This window comes from Blennius ocellaris (genome assembly GCF_963422515.1).
Source record: "Blennius ocellaris genome assembly, chromosome: 15".
In the NCBI taxonomy this organism is placed as follows: Eukaryota; Metazoa; Chordata; class Actinopteri; order Blenniiformes; family Blenniidae; genus Blennius; species Blennius ocellaris.
This window is the reverse complement of record NC_137664.1, coordinates 26,092,557-26,109,347: the sequence shown is the minus strand read 5'-3', so window position 1 is coordinate 26,109,347 and position 16,791 is coordinate 26,092,557. Positions and strand designations below refer to the sequence as shown.

The following is a 16,791-nucleotide window of genomic DNA, read 5'->3' as shown; positions in this document are numbered from 1 at the left end:
TTGTTTATTGGTAATTGTTAGAACTGCCACTAAAACGTCTTCCTCAGGCTGTTTATACACACAGTAGGAATAGATACATCTGCTCTTTTATCGTATATTACTTATAGAAAGTGAAGGACAAACAGTGCAGAGCTCATTGTTTGTTTTTTTGGCATAAACACATTGAACATTATTACAGTTTCTCGATTTATTTCATAATTTATTTGTTGACGGATCCCCCACGCTTTAAGGGTAGTTCATACTCCAGTCAGCAGGTGGCGGTAAAGCACCACGACAGCTGGATTCCTGCACCATTACAGTAAAAGAAGTAGAAAGATGCGTTTTGGGTTTGGGTAAAGGTCGTATAGCAAGTAGAGGCGTTAATTTCACGTCTTTTTTAGGTTGGCCGATGTACAAGACGACTACAGTGTGTAGTTATTGTGATTACTGTGCGTGTCGTCAGGTGTTAATTTTGCAGAAATGTGTTTTGATTCTTTCAACATTTTTTCAAAATTATACTGAAGGAAGGAGTATTCGAATTTCCCACCGTTACCAGAGACCACGGACGCACCAGCAGAAGAGAAGGCTACTTCTTGGTTAGCCGGAGAGTATTTTAACAATGATGCAACTGGCTTTAAGTAAAACCTTCGGCCAGAAGCCCGTTAAATTTCAACTAGAACAAGATGGGGACTTTTACATGGTGGGCTCGGAGGTATGTGACACATTCTTTGTTCGCGTTTCGCGCTCAGCCGCTCACCTCAGTTATCCAGGTGCTAAGTAGCCACATCGATGGCTCTGAAAACAAAGAAACACCTGAACAGGTCGATACGGGGGACCTCGCGGCTCAAGTCAACCCGACAGCCTCCTGGACGGGAGGCGGTTAAACAGGTCACCGACAGCCTCCTGGACGGGAGGCGGTTAAACAGGTCACCGACTGGCTCTGAGCACCGGGCAGCTCCACACCAGCAGTGAACACCGGCTCACACACACACATGCTTTCATTCGGTCAGCAAGAAGTTTCGAGGCCAAACAGCAGCATCGCGTTACTGCAGCCTAAGAGCTGCAGTTCTCATTGAAATACGACTAACTGTTGATGTTGGAGCGTATTTGTGTTCATTCGTTCATTCATCGTAACGTTCCAGGGTTAGACGATATGTAAATTTATCCCAACGATGTTATCGAGTATTACTCAAATGAGTAAACCGGCCTTGTGACATGATGTTGATATCTGTACATCACAGGTTTTGTACTTCTAAGAAGCTGTAAAATACATCTATTGTCAACATAATCTGAGAGAGCCACTATGTTTACACATGGCTCATCAACAGTGTTGCCAATTACTTTAAAAAACTTAATCTGACTACTAGTTACACCTTTAAAAACTAACTTAGTTACGTCACAGATTATTTGTTTTTAAATGTAACTAAGTTAATTACAAGTTACTTTTTAGTTACTTCCAGCAGCTGCTGACAACACACCCCATCGTCTGACCATAAAAATTACACCCTTGTTTGCTAAAAATGTATATCTGCCTCCTGCACCTGCTGATACATATTCAACCTTTAACTTTCATTCTTTGTTGTATTTATAGCTGACTCACGCCTTTATGATCAGATTTTTACTATTACTGGTATTTCTTTACTTGGAGAAGTAGTTGTCGTCTGTTGTTGCACTCTTTCTTTCTTTATTTGCACTGCCTGCTCTATGCAATGTTATTTTCCCCGCCCTGGACAGATACAGTATTTCATTTATTGAGTGATTCATTTAAGAGGGGGCTTATTCCAGTTTTAAGATTTATTGGAGACAATGGTTGGTTCCAATTCTTTTCTGTTGCCTGAATGCACAGCTAGAGCAAGTTGGCCTGTGATTGGCTGGGAGTAGAGAAGGGGGCGTGTCATATGTCATACTGTGTGCATATATACAGGGGTATTATTGTCGCAAAACTATTTGTCAATCGGTTTGGAGAGTTGTCTGTCTGTACCTCAGTTTGTCTGTACCTCAGTCTGTCTGTCTGTCTGTACCTCGAATTGTCTGTCTGTACCTCAGTCTGTCTGTCTGTCTGTCTGTACCTCGAGTTGTCTGTACGTCAGTCTGTATATCTGTCTGTACATCAAGTTGTCTTTCTGTACCTCAGTCTGTCTGTCTGTACCTTGAATTGTCTGTCTGTACGTCAGTCTGTATGTCTGTTTGTGTGTCTGTACCTCGAGTTGTCTGTCTGTATCTTGAGTTGTCTGTCTGTACCTTGAGTTGTCTGTCTGTACCTTGAGTTGTCTGTCTGTACCGTTAGTTGTCTGTCTGTATTTATAGTTGTCTGTCTGTAGTTATAGTTGTCTGTCTGTATCTTGAGTTGTCTGTCTGTATCTTGAGTTGTCTGTCTGTATCTTGAGTTGTCTGTCTGTAGTTAGAGTTGTCTGTCTGTAGTTAGAGTTGTCTGTCTGTAGTTAGAGTTGTCTGTCTGTAGTTAGAGTTGTCTGTCTGTAGTTAGAGTTGTCTGTCTGTAGTTAGAGTTGTCTGTCTGTACCTTGAGTTGTCTGTCTGTATCTTGAGTTGTCTGCCTGTAGTTAGAGTTGTCTGCCTGTAGTTAGAGTTGTCTGCCTGTAGTTAGAGTTGTCTGTCTGTAGTTAGATTTGTCTGTCTGTAGTTAGATTTGTCTGCCTGTAGTTAGAGTTGTCTGTCTGTAGTTAGAGTTGTCTGTCTGTGGTTAGAGTTGTCTGTCTGTAGTTAGAGTTGTCTGTCTGTAGTTAGAGTTGTCTGTCTGTGGTTAGAGTTGTCTGTCTGTGGTTAGAGTTGTCTGTCTGTGGTCAGATTTGTCTGTCTGTGGTCAGATTTGTCTGTCTGTAGTTAGATTTGTCTGTCTGTAGTTTGAGTTGTCTGTCTGTAGTTAGATTTGTCTGTCTGTAGTTAGATTTGTCTGTCTGTAGTTAGATTTGTCTGTCTGTAGTTAGATTTGTCTGTCTGTAGTTAGATTTGTCTGCCTGTAGTTAGAGTTGTCTGCCTGTAGTTAGAGTTGTCTGCCTGTAGTTTGAGTTGTCTGCCTGTAGTTTGAGTTGTCTGCCTGTAGTTAGATTTGTCTGTCTGTAGTTAGATTTGTCTGTCTGTAGTTTGAGTTGTCTGCCTGTAGTTAGAGTTGTCTGCCTGTAGTTAGAGTTGTCTGTCTGTGGTTAGAGTTGTCTGTCTGTGGTTAGAGTTGTCTGTCTGTAGTTAGAGTTGTCTGTCTGTGGTTAGAGTTGTCTGTCTGTGGTTAGAGTTGTCTGTCTGTAGTTTGAGTTGTCTGTCTGTAGTTTGAGTTGTCTGTCTGTAGTTAGATTTGTCTGTCTGTAGTTAGATTTGTCTGCCTGTAGTTTGAGTTGTCTGCCGGTACCTTGAGTTGTCTGTCTGTACCTTGAGTTGTCTGTCTGTAGTTAGAGTTGTCTGTCTGTAGTTAGATTTGTCTGTCTGTAGTTAGATTTGTCTGTCTGTAGTTTGAGTTGTCTGTCTGTAGTTTGAGTTGTCTGCCTGTAGTTTGAGTTGTCTGCCTGTAGTTAGATTTGTCTGTCTGTAGTTAGAGTTGTCTGTCTGTAGTTAGAGTTGTCGATGTGTAAAATATTTGTCAAAGTGAAAAGTCTCCACATTCCAACACAAGTGGTGAAAATCCAGACTCTCACCATTGACGAGTCACAGTTTCACAATTGGATGTTTTTATGACTTTTGCTACATTTCTGCTGAAGGATTCAAATCTGTAAAGCCTGGGTTTTGCTGCCCTGAGCTCAGACTCACAGGCTCCTTCAGTCTGCCCTGAGCTCAGGCTCACAGGCTCCTTCAGTCTGCCCTGAGCTCAGGCTCACAGGCTCCTTCAGTCTGCCCTGAGCTCAGGCTCACAGGCTCCTTCAGTCTGCCCTGAGCTCAGGCTCACAGGCTCCTGCAGTCTGCCCTGAGCTCACTATTTAACGACTGCCAGCCATCAGGTGGCGCTATACTCCAGGCTCATGGAGCGTTTGCAACATTGGCGACGGGGTGCAGACAACTATGGAATTAGTGATATTGGTCAGACATTAGTGATTACTTAGTGGGGCGATTGTTGAGCATTGTATAAATATCTTATTCCAGGATTTATGTAAACTTGCATTTTTACATACACTAATTATAAAAAGTGCAAAATTATTGATATGTACTCACAGCATGTGGTCGGGATTTCATAGTTGTCTTCACCCCATCCCCAGTGTCACATACGCTCACTGAGCCTGGGGTATAGCGCCACCTGATGGCTGGCAGTCGTTAACGACCGAGTCGCAGGGCAGAATGCAGGAGCCTGTGAGCCTGAGCTCAGGGCAGCAAAACCCAGGATTTACAGCTTCTAATCTTTCAGATGGCAGAAGTTTAGCAAAAGTCACGTGTAAAAAAAAAACCCCGAAACTGCGTGACTCGTAATTGGTGAGTTGTCTGTATTTTCAGCACTTGTATTCAAATGAGTAGACTTTTCACATTCAGGTTCACCTTGACAACTCTAGCTTCAGGCAGACACATCGAGGTACAGGCAGACACATCGAGGTACAGGCAGACACATCGAGGTACAGGCAGACACATCGAGGTACAGGCAGACACATCGAGGTACAGACAGACACATCGAGGTACAGGCAGACACATCGAGGTACAGACAGACACATCGAGGTACAGACAGACACATCGGGGTACAGACAGACACATCGAGGTACAGGCAGACACATCGAGGTACAGACAGACACATCGAGGTACAGACAGACACATCGAGGTGCAGGCAGACACATCGGGGTACAGGCAGACACATCGGGGTACAGGCAGACACATCGAGGTACAGACAGACACATCGAGGTACAGGCAGACACATCGGGGTACAGACAGACACATCGAGGTACAGGCAGACACATCGAGGTACAGACAGACACATCGAGGTACAGACAGACACATCGAGGTACAGGCAGACAAATTGAGTTACAGACAGACAAATTGAGGTACAGGCAGACACATCGAGGTACAGGCAGACACATCGAGGTACAGGCAGACACATCGAGGTACAGGCAGACACATCGAGGTACAGGCAGACACATCGAGGTACAGGCAGACACATCGAGGTACAGGCAGACACATCGAGGTACAGGCAGACAAATTGAGTTACAGACAGACAAATTGAGGTACAGACAGACAAATTGAGGTACAGACAGACAACTCTCCATACACAGTGTTGCTACAATAATACCCCATACGTATGTCTGTTTGGTGAGGAGCGGCTGGTTCTGTTTAATAATAAAGCGGCTTTGCAGACGTTATCACAGTAACGCACAGTTAATTGGATAAGTAACTTTCATCTGATTACTGGTTTAGAAATAGTAACGCGTTAGATTACTTGTTACTGAAAAAAGTGGTCATACAAGAGTAATGTGTTACAAATGAAGGCATTACTGGCATCAGTGCTCATGAAGGCATAGCACATGGAAACTAAACGTATCCGGATATTGTGGCGGCCGTTAGGACCCAGGCCTCTCACCCAGCAGGACCATGGGAAAGGGGGCGTGGTTTAGCGCTCCTGCTCCTGGGCGGTTGCTGTACTGCTCGTTGTTGAGTTTTGGCGGTTGCAGAATAAAGACGAGTTTCTACCTTCAGCTCCAGCTCATCCTTCATCCTGCCACAATATGTTTATTACAAATGTTCATATTGTTCTGATTCTGTGCTCAAATCTAGCCTTTCTAGGAGAGTACACACCTAGCCCTTTGTGCAATGTTTAGTTATGAAGTACCTCAGATCTGCCTAGTTTTATATCTGAAACTTGCTTATAGAAACTTGCCTACAAGTTGAAAATGCAAGAGCCAATCTTTACAAGAAAAATGGACAAATGGCTCATTTACAGGCAGAAAACAATGACAAAGAATAGAGACTGCAACTTAAAATTCTGAGGACTTTACCCCATATTCCTCAGCTTTTGTTGAACTATGTCCAGTGCTTTATGTTCATAGCAAAATGAAATAAAAACAATATCTTCATATCATGATTATGATATGTGGGATATATCATGCAGCCCTGCTGCCAATATTTAACCCTCAAGTTGCATCTGATACTGCTTCATCAGTTTCACATTATGAAAATTAGTTTTATATATATATATATATATATAACACACGCTGATCCACAACTAAAGTTCTCTTTCACATGAAGCCATTACAAGGCTCATTTTATGGCCAAAAAACATCCAAGCTTTCATTGACAGTAGCATGTAGTTTGTTTTGTAGTTGCTGATGAACCAAAAGTATCGTTTCATTATAAAGAGGTGGTGTGGGGCGGCCTGCGGCGATAATGCGACACAAGACCTGGGAAGTGAAATGACTTTGAATGGTATTGCAATGAAAAGCGTGATAAAACCACAATGGAAAGCTGGTTTGAAATTCTATATCCATCGCAGCTGGCTGTGTGACGGCACAACACCAGCTCCCCATCATTACAATATTACTCCAGGCCATGAGTCAAGAATCTCACGGCGACATATTAAATTATCATGTTGCCTCATCGTTTTTTAGTTTTGACAACTTAAAGTGGACTGTACATAACCGCAGAGTGGCCACAGAAAAAAAACATGCGTGGGAACGAGATAACGCAACGGACATGATTGTTGTCATGTTTGATTTTATAGACCAGATCAAAACACTGCGCTGCCGTCCACCACAATGTCATTTTTGGTAACCGGAAATGCTTAAGACATAATGTGGAAGAACGGAGACTTGAAAGTGGACTAAACCGTGTTGTTAACTTCACTGTTAACTTTGACGATGACGTTCGCTCACGGGATGACTAACCATGTTTTGAACAATACACATTTAACGGTCGGTTAGCTAATGGCAGGTTAAGAATTTAACCAGCGGTTAGAGCTTAACCTGTGGTTAAAATAACCAAGTTTGAAACAACCGTACCGTTGCATTACAATGAACAAGTAGTGACGTATTTTGTCAAAGCTAAAATTAAAGATATTCAGAAGATTATTTCATAACATATGACATGAAAAGAGAGATGTTATTCAGTAGTATGATTTAGATTTTCTAGTCATCATTTTTATCATTGTTCATCCCAGACATTTTAAATACATTTTTGTTTCCTTGCTTATGGAAGAGAGGTTGTTTTCAGCATGACTTCATTATGTAACTTAATTGGATATTGTACAGAGATGTAATTTATATTAATATTTTTATTTTACGTTTATATTAAGGCCCAATCCCAATTCTCTTTTGTACCCCTCCGCCTACCCCTTAGCCCTTCGCCCTCCGCCTCCCCCTTAGCCCTCCACCTACCCCTTGCCCCTCTGCCTCCAAAACGAGGGCAAAGGCAGTTTCAGCCCTTAGATTTGGGACACCCCTCCGTTTGATGTGGCTCAGTTTGATGTGAATCTGTAAACATGATGTGTTGGTCTTCAGGTTGGAAACTACCTGCGGATGTTCAGAGGCTCCCTGTATAAAAGATATCCATCTCTCTGGAGGAGGCTGGCCTCTGTGGAGGAGAGGAAGAAGATAGTAGCATCATCACATGGTGAGTGGCTGGTGTTTGGCTTCAGCACCGTTTTTGGCCCGTCATCCACATGGTGTGTTGGAAGCGTGAAAACAGGGTTTTTTTAATACGGGTCCAGAGTGGGGAAATTCTAAAATCCCGGCTTGTGCTGTTCAACACCCCGGAGTGTGGACGGCAAAGACGATCATGTGTGGAAAAAAGATGAGGTAATCGCCCCCCTCTCCGCACTGCAGTGCGCAATGTCACCCAATAACCACAACAATCAGGGACTACACGGTCCGGTGGAGCGGCAGAAGCTAATGATGCTAGCAGCAGGAAGAGCTCACAGGGTTTATGAGCAGGAGTCTACTTCCAAATGTGTATGTGCTCAGTCTTCTGCATTTTTGGTGTGTTTGGTGATGACTCACCCCTGAAGCCTCGCGTTGAGCCGTGTTCATAGTGACGGTTGGACAGAATTCTTTTTTTGAGAACCTTGGGGAGAAAACAGATTGTTTTGCCTGGTGTACATGTGGCCTCACAAACCTTTTGGTGAGTGTAGAACAGTGAAAAGTGAACATAAGAATAGGACTGCACAATATAATGCAGATTTGCTGTCGCTGCAAAGTCAATGTTTCACAATATACAGAATATACAGATCACAAAAGACGGAATAAATTGCTATAAATTATATTTCTATGCGCTACTCATTAATGCACCCCATCAGAGTCCGTCTGCACCAGAATGTGTTAATGACAGATTGTAACCTGCTGACAGCAGTACAGAAATCAAGTCTAAAAAAGGACCTGTGAAACATGGTGAAAGTGTATTATGTGTATCTGTGCAGCCACCAGTGTGACTCTGCTGAAGGCCTCAGAGTGTGAGGAGATCTTTGAGGGGAACGATGAGAAGTACAAGGCTGTGTCCATCAGCACTGAACCTCCCGCATACCTCAGGTAACTGCCCAACCACCTCTCCACTTATTCTCTTCTTCTTATCGTCCCCTGTCAGTCTTTGCTCCTTGAACACTTAGAAAAGAACCTCTATGGATCCATGTGGGGAACATATTCATCTGAATTGAACCCATCCTGTTCAGAATGAGCCTTCACCACACATACCTGGAGCTTGGACCGTGAAACCTTCTGATTGTCATGTCAAACATTTAGTTACAGGGTGTAGGAAATGTTGTGTAAATGTGTCTATGAAAGTTTTTTCAAATGCAGATCTAAAGGATTTCTGGCCAAAATTAAAGATGTTCCGTGACCCATCTCGGGAAGTGTAGTGTTCTTTCATTTTCCTTTTCAGTACAGGTACGTCTCAAAAAATTAGAATATCATGAACATTTTCAATATTTTGTCACTCATTTCAGAAAGTCAAACGCATGTATGATATCGGCTCATGACACATAGAGTGAAATATTTCAAGCCTTTGTTTCTTGAAATGTTGATGGTTATGCCTTACAAATAGAATATAAAATAGAAATAGAATACTGTGGAAAATGTATCGTGTTATGCTCTAAACAACTAACTCAAAACACCTGCAAAGGTTTCTTGAGCCTTTAAGTGGTCTCAGTCTGGGTCAGTAGGCTCCACAATCATGGGGAAAACTGCTGACTTGGCAGATGTCCAGAATACACTGATTGGGTATGACTGAATTCTCCCTCCTATGTTCTTATCTATCGACTTTTCCTGAACCCTGGAAATGTTTGTGTGTCTGCCATGATAAGGATAGTCTGAATTCTCAAGAAGCAAAGAAAAGGGGCTTGTTGCTTCCTTTAGAGCCCCCTTCAGCCTAGGGACCACTGAAGCATCCTTTTGCTAACGAAGCGAGCTCATGCTGCCCCATAATTACTTGAGGCAACAACATTTAAAGGGACCCGCTCATCTGAGTGTTCGGGAAAATTCATGATGTCGAAAAAATACGCAGATTATGCAAGTTACCAAAGCAATAATCTGCCTTGAACAACTTTAAATCATCTAAAACCCAAATGTGCTTTTTGTAGTCCAGTTTCAGAAATGTGTAGTTCTTCCCCATCATGGCAGACGTCACTAACTTGTGCCTCCGTCCAATTATTATGACGTCGCTCAGTGAAAGTTGGGTCCAACTGCCACACCAACGTGATCGCTTTTCGCCAACTCCTTTAGGAAGCCTATAACACCTTTCCTTTTCCCTGTGACGTCATCCATGGGGTTAAGCTAGGGTCTATAGATAAGGAGAAAGGAGGGAGAATTCGGTTGTGTCCATTGACACCCTGCACATGGAGGGTAAGCCACAAAAGGCCATTGCTAAAAAAGCTGGTAGTTCAGAGTGCTGTATCCAAGGATGTTCATAGAAAGTTAAGTAGAAGGAAAAATGTGGTAGGTGCAGCAGCAGAAGGAATGACCGCCGCCTTGAGAGGATTATCAAGCAAAATGCATTCAAGCATTTGGGAGAGCTTCACAATAAGTGGACTGAGGCTGGAGTCGGCACATCAAGTGTCACTATGCTCAGACGAATCCTACACATGGGATACAAATGTCGCATTCCTCGTGTCAAGATACTCCTGAAGAAGAGACAATCACAGAAGCATCTTACTTGTGCTGTGGAGAAAAAGAACTTGGCTGTTGCTCAGTGGTCCAAAGTCCTTTTTTGCAAAGTAAATTTTGCATATTGTTTGAAAATCAAGGTTCCAGAGCCTGGAAGAAGAGTGGAGAGGCTTGGAATCCATGTTTCTTGAAGTCCAGTGTGAAGTTTCCACAGTATGTTATGATTTGGGCTACCGTGTCATCTGCTGGTTTCGGTCAACTCTGTTCACAGTTAAGTACACAGTCAACGCAGCCATCTAGCAGGAAACTTTAGAGCACTTCACGCTTCCTTCTGCTGACACATTTTCTGGAGATGCTGATTTCGTTTTCCAGCAGGGTGGTCGTTGTATCGGGCCATCATGGTGAAGAAGGAGCTGAGCCAAAAGACGAAGCTCTCAATTTACCCGTCGATCTTCATTCCTACCCTCACCTATGGTCATGAACTATGGGTCATGACCGAAAGAACCAGATCCCGGATACAAGCGGCTGAAATGAGCTTCCTCCGTAGGGTGGCTGGGCGTACCCTTAGAGATAGGGTGAGGAGCTCAGTCACCCTTAGAGATAGGGTGAGGAGCTCAGTCACCCTTAGAGATAGGGTGAGGAGCTCAGTCACCCTTAGAGATAGGGTGAGGAGCTCAGTCACCCTTAGAGATAGGGGGAGGAGCTCAGTCACCCTTAGAGATAGGGGGAGGAGCTCAGTCACCCTTAGAGATAGGGGGAGGAGCTCAGTCACCCTTAGAGATAGGGGGAGGAGCTCAGTCACCCTTAGAGATAGGGTGAGGAGCTCAGTCACCCTTAGAGATAGGGTGAGGAGCTCAGTCACCCTTAGAGATAGGGTGAGGAGCTCAGTCACCCTAAGAGGTAGGGTGAGGAGCTCAGTCACCCTAAGAGGTAGGGTGAGGAGCTCAGTCACCCTTAGAGGTAGGGTGAGGAGCTCAGTCACCCTTAAGCCCCGTCTCCACCGCACACAAGTGCCGGGGCGGAGCGGAGCGGTACGGAGCAGTTCGGAAGCACAACCCCGACCGAAATTTTGGGTCGCGTCTCCACAGCAGAGAGGAGCATGAAAAGTGGGCGGGGCTTATGAGCTCCGCAGAAATGTGACATTATAACAGAAAAGAACGTCGTCAGATGTAGATCTTATGAATCCTCTGTTGTTGTTTAAATTCTCCACTTTGCACTGTTATTTTTTGCAGCGGAAAAAAAAAAAAAGTTATTTTTTGCAGCAGTCATTTTTTGCAGTGGAGAGATGCAGCGCAACTTCCGTGTTTGTTTTGAGAGAGCGAGTCGCTCGGCCGCTTGCCGGCGACGTGTCCCGCACTCGAGTGCTCGGGTGCGGGGCAAGTCGCCGGAGCGTTCCCCCCGGTTGGTTGAGGCACAGACACCGGAGTCTGAGCTTTCTGCTCAAACCCAGGAGGTTTTCCACTCCGGCGCCACAGCGCAGCGCAGCGCCGCGCCGCACAGCGCAGCGCCGGAACACGGAGGCGCCGAGCTCCAAGCTACTTTTCATCGCTTCCGCGGTCCGTCCCCGCGATAAAGCGCCACTGACCGCGGCTGAACAGAACGCTGACCGCCTCTGGAAAGCGGAGCGGTCAGCGCCGGAGCCCAAAGCTCCAGACTCCGGTGTCACGGACGCACATCAGCGCCACGGCGAGCGCTATGCTGCAAACAGAAAACTCCAACACGATGCAAAGTCCCTCCCCCTGCCTCAAGTTGCTCTTTCACAACAAACACTAAAGTTGAGCAGCAAAGAAAAGAAAATGAAAATAAAAACAACCAGTGCACAGCTGACCACACTGACAGCAGAGGATTCATCCAGCCGGCACATTAAAATATTGAGGGCGTGTGGTAAATCACTGACCAATCAGCAGACAGCAGCTCAACCTCAGACCCGTTCCATGGTCCCCGGCACCCCAACGGATGGGTAGCGGAAAAGCGGTCGCCTTTGGAGCGGTTTAGACTGCTTTACATGTCGTGAGACGCGAGCCGGAGCGGTTTAAACCAGTCTAGGCCGGTACTTTCTGTGCGGTGGAGACGGGGCTTAAGAGATAGGGTGAAGAGCTCAGTCACTCTTAGAGATAGGGGGAGGAGCTCAGTCACCCTTAGAGATAGGGGGAGGAGCTCAGTCAACCTTAGAGATAGGGGGAGGAGCTCAGTCACCCTTAGAGATAGGGGGAGGAGCTCAGTCACCCTTAGAGATAGGGGGAGGAGCTCAGTCACCCTTAGAGATAGGGGGAGGAGCTCAGTCACCCTTAGAGATAGGGGGAGGAGCTCAGTCACCCTTAGAGATAGGGGGAGGAGCTCAGTCACCCTTAGAGATAGGGTGAGGAGCTCAGTCACCCTTAGAGATAGGGGGAGGAGCTCCACTCAGTCTAATCTGTGTGACAGGAGCGATGAAGTGCCAGAGATCAATCATAACTCACTGAATACTGAACTGATCTTCACCTGGTTTTCTTTCCTGCAAACTTCATACATGTAGTTCTAATACTGGAAATATGGTTTGGTGTATTTTGATGTTCATAGTGGATTATACCATAGGATTGTACCATATGGAATTGCAGCGTCTTATTTTCTATTTCCATTTTTGCTACAATTTCTTTACATCATGTTGAATCGCATCGTCTTGCACCAAGAGATGGATCCGGTCCAGTATCGGTATCGTGTTCCAATATGAACGTAAATCATGGATCAGAAATTTCCCATCCAACCTGCAGAGCTTTCTAATCCATGAAGCTTCATCTGTGCTTCTGCTGAATGAGTCCACATGTGTTTCTGTTCCTGCTCTGCTGGCTGCAAAATGTGGAATGGATTTCCTGAACGGAGGTGGGTCTCAATGAGAGGCAGAGTATTGAGTCAGGAAATCCTTTCCACAGTTTGCAGCCACCTCAGCATGCTAGGGAAGTAGAGCTATCCGTGCTATCTGACTTTTCATGATAACATGTCTCTGTTTGGACGGATTTTATGCACAAAACACTGCAAACTATTGAGTTGAATGTTTTAAAGGTATTGTACAGTGAGGCAGACGCTCTGGAACCAGATGTCAGTGTTTTAAAACACCAACCCATTCCTCCGCGGCAGCAGGTGATTCACACCTCCGTGAAGCTGCGTCCTCCTCCACGCTGAACTCCCTGAAAATAGTCCCAATCATTTGTGCTGCAAGAGCTGTACAAGTTGCAGTTTGTGCTGTGTTGCTAAAGAATTCCTCCAGGAACTAATACAGTGATTGTGAGGTTTTAAAGATGGAACTGGTTCATTATGAGATGATGACGTCACTCAGACCCCCACATTGTCCAAAGTGAACAAATAGTTTGGACTGTTCCTTTTCTCACCTTCTACTAACCTCAAGTTGTCTTTTCAAAGAATACATGCATACATTCGTACATTTATTACTTTACTGTAGAGAGAAGTCTATTATAGTCTCATATAAAATCAAAAATAGTGATTATAGTATTATTAAAGCAAATACAGCTCTGGTATCGGAATAATAACAGTATCTGCAGATATTCAAATTTGGGTAACCGGATAGGATCGGAAGTCAAAAAACCTGGATCGGTAAATCCCTAATGGTACCAAATCGCATTGTATCACATCGTGTAGAATTGAATCGGCATCAAATCATTACAAAATCGTATCGAATCGGGAACAGGAGTGTAAGGGATCATGTCGCCAGGGGATTCAATGAATCACTAATGTAGTGTATTGAGATTCGTGTCGAATCGTCAGTAATGGAGACGCACATACCTGCAGCGTACATGATTTTTTTCACTTCTCTGCATTACTCTGATTCTGTATCCTTCTGTATCCTGATAGATTGGACTGTTTGTCTTCTGGGGGAAATTTGTCATGGCATAGTGCAGATTTTCATACGAAGAAATAACATCTCAAAAACACTAGTCACAAAGATGTTGGCCAGTTTAAAGGGCAGAAACTTGCATGTTGCTCTATTGTGATAGTTTCTTCAGCATTGTTGGATTTGCTCTGGAGGCGACACCCTCCTCTCACACAGTGGTTTTTCTTTTGTGTCTGTCTAAAGAGAGCAGAAATCGAAGAGGAGTAGTCAGTGGGTTCCCACGCTGCCCAATAGCTCTCACCACCTTGACGCCGTGCCTTGCTCCACAACCATCAACCGAAGCCGAATGGGCCGGGACAAGAAGAGGACCTTCCCCCTGTGGTGGGTTTACTCCTTCTCTGAAACAGTGAACATGGCACAGACCTGTTGGGACGTTTCCAGAGAGAACAGCAGCTTTGTCTCATCGGATTACAACACACTTTATTTCACTCCTCAACCCGTCTGGATGTTGTTCCATTCGTGTCATCACTGCAATTTTACCTTTTAAAATACGCAAATCATAGTGTGTCTGTTCATTATTGTCAATTTGCAGTAGCGATTGTCAACTGGTGGGTCACAACCCAGGAGTGGGTCTTCACTGTGTTGAGATCAAATGAAAGTACTATTCAGAGGAAAGGGAGAAGGCCAGCCACATTAGAAGACACGGTTTAAACTATTATACATAAAGTACCACATATTCCAGTTAAGTCTTTCAGGTCAGGTCCATATTTAACTTATAGACGTAATAGACACAGACATCCTTGTTGCTGGGTGCTGCACAAGCCTACACCCTCCATCTGACAGAGGTGTGTTTGTGTTGCTCAGCTTTGACGACCACGATCCAGCAGTGATCCATGAGAACGCGGCTCAGATGGAGGCGCTGGTTCCCATTCGCCTGGACATGGAGATAGACGGGCAGAAGCTGCGAGACGCCTTCACCTGGAATATGAATGGTTAATCTGTAGCGACACACTGGATCTCAAGCGTCTCCAGACTACTGCTGCTGGGTCTTCCCTCACTCTCCTCCTCTTCCACAGAGAAGCTGATGACTCCAGAGATGTTTGCAGAGATATTGTGTGACGACCTTGACCTGAATCCTCTGGCCTTTGTCCCGGCCATCGCCTCCGCCATCCGTCAGCAGATTGAGTCTTACCCCACTGACAGCATTCTGGAGGAGCAGGCAGACCAGAGAGTCATCATCAAGGTGCAGATCATCACTTCTTTTACTGCAGGAAAAATTGGTTGAATGGTTGTCTTAATTTCAATCTTCGTTCCTACCCTCACCTATGGTCAGGAACTATGTAGGGGTCATGACCGAAAGAACAAGATCCATCAAGCGGCTGAAATGAGCTACCTCCGTAGGGTGGCTGGGCGTCACCCTTAGAGATAGGGGGAGGAGCTCAGTCACTCTTAAGCCCCGTTTCCACTGCCCACAACTGCCGGGACGGAGCGGAGCGGTACGGAATAGAGACCCCGACCGAAATATTGGCTCGCGTTTCCACTGCAGAGAGGAGCTTTAAAAGTGGGCGGGGCTTATGAGCTCCGCAGAAATGTAACATTACAACAGAAAAGAAAGTCATCAGATCTAGATCTTGTGAATCCTCGGTTGTTGTTTACATCCTCCGCTTTGCGCTGTTTTTTGCAGCAGAAAAAAAAAAACACTGTTACTTTTTGCAGCGGAGAGCTGCAGCTGCTTCAGTGTTTGTGAGAGAGCGAACACTCCGGCCACTTGCCGGCGACTTGGGGTGACTTTTCCCGCACTCGAGCGCTGGGGTGCGTGGCAAGTGGCCGGAGCGTTCCCCCCGGTTGGCTGAGGCACAGACAGGGGAGTCTGAGCTTTCTGCTCAAACGCAGGAGCAGCCGCTCCACTCCGGCACTGATCGCGGTCCGGCAGCTCAGCGCCGGAACACGGAGGCTCCGAGCTCCTTTTCATCGCTTCCGCGGTGCGTCCCCGCGATATAGCGCCACTGACCGCGATATAGCGCCACTGACAGTCACCCTTAGAGATAGGGGAGGAGCTCGGAGTAGAGCCGTTGCTCCTCCACATCCAGAGGATCCAACTGAGGAGGCTCGGGCATCTGTTTGTGATGGACGCCTCCCCAGGGAGGTGTTCCGGGCATGTCCCTCCGATACGAAGTCTCAGGGAAGACCAAGGACACGCTGGAGGGACGATATTTTTTGGCTGGCCTGGAAACACTTTGGGGTGCCCCAGAGCTGGAGGAAGAGTCTGGGGTGAGGGAAGTCTGGGCATCCCTGCTTAGACTGCTGCCTCTGTGACCCGGTCTGGATAAGTGGTAGATAATGGATGGATATTTGAACTTGTCTTGTGTCACCTTGTACATTAGCTGAAGTGTCCTAAGCAATACAGTTCACATCAAGATAGATTATGTGAATGAATGACAGTCTCAATCTCCAGGATTGTCTGTAGATTGTGGTCTGATCGTCCATACAGAAGAACCAGAGGGCTGGTTTATGTCCATCCTTCTTCTGAATAGAGTCTACAAACACACTGCTTCTGATCAGGTCTATGTGGTTGAAGTCGAAGTCTCCTCACTGTGCAGGTCAGCCACGTAATGTCACCACGTGACGCTTCACACTGTTTAGAGAAATATGTCACTGTTCAAGCTGGACTGGTGGAGTCCAAAGAAAACCATAGCATTGTCTTTTTTGATCACAATCGAAAGAAGGAGAAATCTTGATAGTGTTTCGCTTTCCAAAGAAACACAACAAGCCTCATTAATCCAGCTAACAACTGGTCTTCAATTCCTTCTGGTAAAGCTGAATGTGGGGTAATATGTTCATGCAACAAAGCATACATTTTTGCATGTATCTGTGCATTATACCATATTTATTTATCCCTTTTGAAACCATACCAATAGGCCTTGGACTTGGTATAAGTAAATCAATTAATTGCACAATAAAAAAAAATTAACTCAGTAAGTT

General features: G+C 45.2%; 1 protein-coding gene across 1 annotated transcript in view; it reads left to right on the top strand.

Annotated features, from left to right (window-relative positions):
* The first annotated feature begins 563 nt into the window (after positions 1–563).
* Positions 564–16,791, top strand: part of LOC308140316 (SWI/SNF-related matrix-associated actin-dependent regulator of chromatin subfamily B member 1-like) — a 28,736-nt gene continuing 12,508 nt past the window's right edge. Inside the window, exons 1-6 of the mRNA XM_080510026.1 lie at positions 564–691; positions 7,392–7,503; positions 8,306–8,414; positions 14,053–14,190; positions 14,674–14,801; positions 14,886–15,052. Coding sequence (XP_080366152.1) covers positions 599–691; positions 7,392–7,503; positions 8,306–8,414; positions 14,053–14,190; positions 14,674–14,801; positions 14,886–15,052 — 747 coding nt within the window. The 5' untranslated portion in view covers positions 564–598. The remainder of the gene's footprint in view (positions 692–7,391; positions 7,504–8,305; positions 8,415–14,052; positions 14,191–14,673; positions 14,802–14,885; positions 15,053–16,791) is intronic.